This window comes from Eleutherodactylus coqui, chromosome 2 (genome assembly GCF_035609145.1).
Source record: "Eleutherodactylus coqui strain aEleCoq1 chromosome 2, aEleCoq1.hap1, whole genome shotgun sequence".
NCBI classification, from domain to species: Eukaryota; Metazoa; Chordata; class Amphibia; order Anura; family Eleutherodactylidae; genus Eleutherodactylus; species Eleutherodactylus coqui.
In genome coordinates, this window is record NC_089838.1 from 23,776,613 (window position 1) to 23,783,759 (window position 7,147).

The window sequence follows — 7,147 nt, forward strand, 5'->3', positions numbered from 1 at the left end:
GAGGAATTCAGGGCAATAACCTCTGGAGTTCAATAACTCCGGGGCTGGTGAATCACCACATGTCGCTGCTCAGATTGGTCAAGCTGGACCAACCACACCAATCATAGTAAAATTAGAGCAGGGAGGAGTCGGAGTAAAATGGTTTAAAAAGCCCCGATCAGATCATCGTAGTATCTATTCTTCATTCCTCGTCCAGTCATTCTTATCTAACTGAGCAGCCATGAGCTTCACTGGAAAGTACGAGGTGGAAAGTCAGGAGAACTATGAAGCCTTCATGCAGATCATTGGTGAGACAAGATAGATGAATATATTACAGGTCACAGAAATCTGAACTGACTGCGAATGTTCTTATTATTTATAGTGGTTGGGTACTATGCCTTATAATATACTCCTGTGCTGCTGCAGAACCTCTTTCTTGAAGAGAATGTGGAAAATTCCTGTGTATTGATTGATATGAAACTCTTCACACGATTCACAAATTAGGGCTACAGCAGTTGACGAGTTGATGTTTTGCAGCAGCTGAGGGGTATAATTCTGCAATAGCTAAGGCATGTACTGTGATGTTCTGCAGCAGCTCGGATGCAGAACTGTATAATATACACTTCAACTGCTGAAGAAGATCATCTTAAAGGGGTTGTGTGATTACAGAAAAACACATTTTAACGACTGGCCATGGGATAAAAAAAAAAGAGGGCATACTCTTCTGTCTCTGACCCCCTGGGACACAGCTGAGCAACTCCTGCAGCCCCGTCCCTTGCACCTAGAGGAGACATCCCACGGAAGTCAGAGGCCAAAGCGTCACTGTCCCAAACTCCTAAAATCTTGGTGCTGATGCTAGGAGTGATGCTGAATCCTCTGATCGGCTACAATGATTAATAATAATCTTTATTTATATAGCGCCAACATATTCCGCAGCGCTTACATAGACGGGATACAGAAAGACAAAAGTACAAAAATACAAAAACCACTGTTACATAGTAATCAGTTGATGGAAGCAATAGGGGTGAGGGTCCTGCTCCAACAAGCTTACATACTACAGATAGTGGGGTGATACAGAAGGTAAAGGGGCTGGAGATGTGCCCGGTACGGCGAGGTGGAGAGTGAGGGGTGCTATACACATAGACAATGGTCAGACATAAGCCATGTAGTGGCTGAATCGGTAAGACTGCAGAGGGTGTTTGATTACGACTAGCAAGGATTGCAGTCGGTAGGTCAGGGAGCCTGTTATCAGGTGAAGTACAGAGGGGTTTGGTTTAGGGGATACGGTATGCCTCCCTGAGGAGGTGCGTTTTTAGAGCACGCCTGAAGTTTTGTGTGTCGGGGATTGCCCGGATAGTTTTGGTAGCGCGCTCTAGAGGACTGGTGCCGCTCTGGAGAAGTCTTGAAGGCGGGAATGAGAGGTTCGAATTAAAGGGGCACTTAATCTGATTTCGCTAGCTGAGCAGAGGGCGCGGGCTGGGTGGTGGATTGAGATGAGGGAGGCAATGTAGGGCGGCGCAGTGCTATGGAGAGCTTTATGGATGAAGGTAGTGAGTTTAAATTGAATTCTGTATTTAATGGGCAGACAGTGCAGTGACTGGCACAGGGCAGAGGCGTCCGAGTACCTGACTTCCAAACAACAATTGCTGTTCACTTGTTAGATTTTGCAATCTCTGAATGAATTGTTGCTAACATTTACGCCTTCCAAAATATTGACCGCTGGCCAGTCAGGAGGCGTGAGGTTTTTCGACTGTTGTGAATTTAAAATTTTGACCGTTCCCCAACACATTTTCATTGGCTGCTGAGTCCATTGAATGCACATAAATACATGCGGGCATTCGTTAAGAGAACACTGGCAGCTGCGGTCCCTCACTGGGGTGGTCGATTACTCAGATGTATTTCTTTCTTTTCAGGAACCAACAAGCATTAAATGGGAGGGCAAAATGTAAAAAAAAAGGGGTAGGAGACAATCAGTATTTGGTGGGATACCCGCACCGAACAAGAGCACACCTCTCTGCAAAGTAGTTGGCTAGTTGTAGAAAGACAACAATTATCTGTGTACAACAGATAATAATTAATCAACCGGTGACTATTTTTAGATTAGCTGAAACAAAAAAAATAGTGAATGAGTTCTTGCTTATCACCTGGTAAGGCCCTGTTACAGATTTTGGTATTGGGGCCAGCAGCTACAAGTTACCCTTCGGCGTTGGCCCTGATCTGATAGATGGAGTAGTAGTTTCCTAGTGGAAGGAGGGGAGCGCTCTGGAAGCACCGAGCAGTCAGATGAATGCTTGCTGGACTGCTTGTAATGACATCTATACATGTGGGGCCGAGGATGCCACCTTTAATCAAAAATGAAATAGTATAGAACTTATTAGGCCATAACCTAGGCCATCCAATCAGACATTCATCACCCTGAATTCATGTGCTTTTTCCTTCACAGGAATCCCAGCTGACACCATCCAAAAAGGAAAAGACTTCAAATTCACCACTGAAGTAGTCCAAAATGGAGATGACTTCATATGGTCCCAAATCTACCCCGGCCACACCATGACCAATAGATTCATAGTAGGAAAGGAGTCTGAGATGGAGACCATGAGTGGAAAGAAATTTAAGGTAAGCATGGAGTACTCTAAAAGCCCTTCACTTTACTAGGATTCCGACTTCATATACAAGATTCATAGCATAATACAGAATTCATAGCATGCAGTACCTCTAATCACCAGTAGGCGGTGTTGTAGTTTATTGCTCTCTGCATATAAGGTAGTAGTTATATAATATATCAGTGCTGCACATATTCAGCTATCCCTTTGACACGGGCGAGAGCTATATCGGGTCAAGAAACCCGGCTCGATATAATGCTTTTCAACGTGCGTTTTACTGATGGATGCAAGACATTTTTGCATTTCTCAGGCGCTTGTTTCACACGCGTCGGAGGATCGGAGGGTGTATCTTATTGATTTCAGTGGAAAACATCACATTGCACTCATGTGCACATCACACGGCATGCGATGGGTTTGACTGTTGAAAGCGCAAAAAAATAGGACGTGAGAAAATAAGCCATGCAGCGACTTTTTACCTGTCAGCATCGCTGTGAAGGAAGACATGACTCCTGCAGGACTCCATTCAAGAGAATGGAGTTCATATTCGCATGCGTTTCGTGCATCTTACAAAGTACAAAACTAACGTGAGATTCGCGCCCGTGTAAATGTAGCTTCAAAACAGCATTCTGTAGCATGTAGTACCACTCATAGCCTATAGGTGTCACAGCTTACTGCTCTTTGTACAGTACGTCTTTACTCCATATTAGGCCTAATGACCACGGCCGGATTTTCGCCTATTGAACCTAATAGCTCAATGTACATGCTGCGGAATTCCGTAGCGTGAAATTACCCGCAACATGTCCTATTTGCCGCGGGAGTACGCGCGGACGGCTTCCATTGTAGTCACAGCGGAAGTATAGCGTGAATACACGCCCCGCCCATCGCGGCCGGATCTTTTTTCTTTGGCCGGCGGATGTGCTCGGCACGCCGGCTGAGTGCCGCGCGCATGCGCTGGGCACATCCGCCGGGCCGAAGAAAGAAGATCCGGCCGCGAAGGATGGAAGACCAGCATCGCCCGGAGCAGGTGAGTTTAATTCAGGCGCGGGTCTCCTGCGGATCCGGACGGCTTCCATAGGCTTCAATAGAAGCCTGCGGGAGCCGTCCCCGAGGGAGTCCCGCACGAAAATGGAGCATGTCCATTATTTTTCATGCTCCAGGAGTTTTTAAATTCACTTTTATTGACCATCCACGGGTATTTATCTACCCACGGGTGGTCAATGCATCCCTATGGGGTGCGGATAAGCGTGCGGGTGATCCGCTGCGGATTTAAAATCTTCTTTTCCCCGTGGACATGAGGCCTTAGGGTGTATTCACACTGACAAGAATAATGTAGGTCAGTAAAAATCTGACCTACATCGCACTCGTTTTCTCTGCGATCGCAATACATTAAAAACGCCTCGCATCGCTGTATAGGCATTTTTCGCACGCAGGAAACTAATTACATGTGCTTCCAATAGTTAAAATGGAAAAACGCACATTGTACTCGCATGCAAATTGCACAGTTTTTTTTTTCCTGTAGCAAACAATAACCCATTTTTGAGCAAGAATCGACCCAAAATAGGACATGTTGCGATTTTTTGATCTTGGACTCCGAGAGAAAGATTGTTCAGGGGAATTAACCAATTGGAATTACTTTGGACGTTCCATCAGAAAGCCTCGCCCGTTGTTTTTAATGGGACCTGAATAGACATCACATGGCACTCGCATGCCGTGCGATGCGATGTTTCCCATTAAAGTCAATGGGAAACACTTGCTATCCTTTCACGTACGAGGATCATAATATCACAGAACCAATGCCAATTTTAATGAAAATCACATGTTGGCAAGAGCGATATAAGGCTGAGTTTCTCGGCCCAATATCACGCCCACCCATGTGAATGTAGCCTTATATTACACAGCTAGTCCAAATAGCTTTCAATGAGACCCAAATGGACGATTAGCTTTAGGGTAGAAGGCAGAGAAACGTTTTTTGATGTAATGTTGCATGCAATTCCTTTCATGTCCTGTCGGTGGTGCCCTATTTTATTGCTTGCTGAATAACATTGTCATTACTAGCTTTTCAATGCCTAATGAGTCTTCATTTTTTTAAAACAGCAATGACTAATTATGGAATTATTTTATACAGGCGACCGTCCAATGGGATGGAGGGAAAATAGTTGTTGACTTCGGGAAATACAAGCATTCATCCGAGATTGCTGGAGGAAAACTAGTGGAAGTGAGTGTCCATTATTATCACAGAGGGATATATAGATATGGTGAAGAGCTGTAGTATTTTAAAGGGGTATTGCACATTGCTTTGAAAAGTGCCACTGTCACTTGACTGCATACCGAGCACAGCACTGTACATTTCATAGTGGCTGTGCCTAGTATTGCAGCTCAGTCCCATTCACTTCAATGGAAATGAGCTGCTCTCAGGCCATGTGATGGACCCCCATCAATCTAACAATGATGACCTATCCAGAGGATATATTATCAATATATTAGTCCCAGAAAACCCATATAAAGCTATCAAATCTCATTTTATTTGATCCATGTTCAGGATAATTTTCTTTAGTTGCTTTTGGTCATCATCATTATGTTGTTAGTTTTTATGCATTTTTGGTTTATAGTCGGCTTTCCCTTATACATAGCAGACACTCTAAATAAGGCTGCCTGTCCACGGGCGCGTTGTCATTGCGAGATCCACGTCGATAAATCACATGCGGAACTCACATGACACGCTTTCCATAGGAGAACTACAATATAGGCTCATCGCGGAGACCTTGTAGTGCTCCCCCTCCTTCCCCCACGGCAGATTATCACTAGCGATATTCCGTCCCGCCTGTGGACAGACGGCTTATGTAGAGCTTCAGTATAAAGTATGGGGAAGGACTCCGCATCAGACCATCTTATACTCCATGTGACAATGCAGTTGTGCTATCATCACTGATCACAGCTCTGCCCTAATGGAGCATGAGTGACTGACATATATAATATTTTTAGGACCATATCTACTGCACAGACATACTGTATGTGATAACCGATAAAGGTGGCCATATCCTTAACTATATTAGTATTAACACACTTAATTCCAGTAGTCATATTCATCTCTTGCACTCTCCTTCCATTTCAGATTTCAGAAGCTGGCGGTGCCACTTTCAAGAGGATCAGTAAAAGAATTGCCTAAAGACAAACTCATTCACCATGTTTTACAGAATGTAATAAACCTGTTTAAGTGGAAACTGTCTTGTGTTTTCTTTTTCCCCTTTAAGTACTATTGTACGGGGCGGTGAGCTTTGCTGATTTCTGAAGACATTGTATTAGGCCAGTGATGGGCAACCTTTTGGGCTTGGGGTGTCAAAATTCACCAAAAAAACGAGCAGAACTCGGGTGGTGTGGCCCCCAGCAGTGACAGCGGCCCCCCACAGTGGCCCCCAGCAGGGACAGCGGCCCCCCCACAGTGGCCCCCAGCAGTGACAGTCTCCCCCAGCAGTGACTGTGCCCCCCACAGCAACCCCCAGCAGTGACAGTACCCCCTGAGACCCATATACTTACCTCGTGGAAATGCCGCTGCTCCTCTGCCCGGCTCGCCGCTAGGAGCAATGATCTCCGGCGAACACTGTGACGTCAGTGTGCTGCCAGACGCCTCCTCTCCCGGACGCTCTTGCAGAACCAAGTAGTAGGAGGGGTCGGAGGAGGAGGATCCCCACTGCACACTAACGTCACGGTGTGCGCCAGGATCAGTGCTGCTAGTAGCACTGCTTAGTGAATACCGGCAGGGGAGCCGTGGCCCATACCGGTATTCAACACCAACAGGGTGAACGGACGACTGCGGCCGTGTGTCAGCGACAATGGCTACGCGTGTCAGTGCTGACACGCGTGTCATAGGTTCGCCATCACTGCATTAGGCAGCATCTAGCTATTGCCCTACTAGGACCTTCCACCTCAATCACCAGAGAGCTACATTAGTGTAGTGTGGATTTGTGGTTATTCCTGCACTGGTCGACTCGTTTTTATTCTCCTCTTTTGTATATGTCTTTCTACGCCCTAGAGGGAGCACATTAGAAGTGACATTGGGTGGGCACAATGATTGACGGTGATACAAGGGCCGAGGGAAGTAAAGATGAAGTCAGTGTAATCACATAGGCTTGTAAACTGAGAGAAGTACAGAAGTCCAATAAACAATGTAATCACATGGGCTTATGAACTGAGAAAGAAGACCAGGTGACCAGACACTATTCTGGTGTTCAAGGATGACACTCGTTGTCGCCCTCATCCATTCTCGACTACTGCAACTCGCTGCTAATCGGCCAGACTCTCCCCTCTCCAGTCTATACTAAATGCGGCAGCTAGACTCATCTTCCTATCCAGCAGTCTCTTGGATGTCTCGGCACTATGCCAGTCGCTGCATTGGCTGCCCATCCACTATAGAACTCAATTCAAACTCATTACCCTCCCCGACAAAGCTCTCCATGGCACCGCACATTAGTGCCTATTAGCAGCTTATGCAAAATGATTGCTCAAACGATCATTCATCCTATATTTGAATCAAATTTTGAGCGACCATCTTTTCGTGTGAATGGGCT

General features: G+C 45.9%; 1 protein-coding gene across 1 annotated transcript; it reads left to right on the top strand.

Moving 5' to 3' along the window:
* Nucleotides 1-200: 200 nt before the first annotated feature.
* Nucleotides 201-5,791, top strand: LOC136610299 (gastrotropin-like). Its single transcript, XM_066589530.1, has 4 exons — nucleotides 201-287; nucleotides 2,423-2,595; nucleotides 4,708-4,797; nucleotides 5,695-5,791. Exons 1-4 carry the CDS (start codon nucleotides 221-223, stop codon nucleotides 5,746-5,748), a joined length of 384 nt encoding a protein of 127 aa, XP_066445627.1. The 5' UTR covers nucleotides 201-220; the 3' UTR covers nucleotides 5,749-5,791.
* Nucleotides 5,792-7,147: the final 1,356 nt, after the last annotated feature.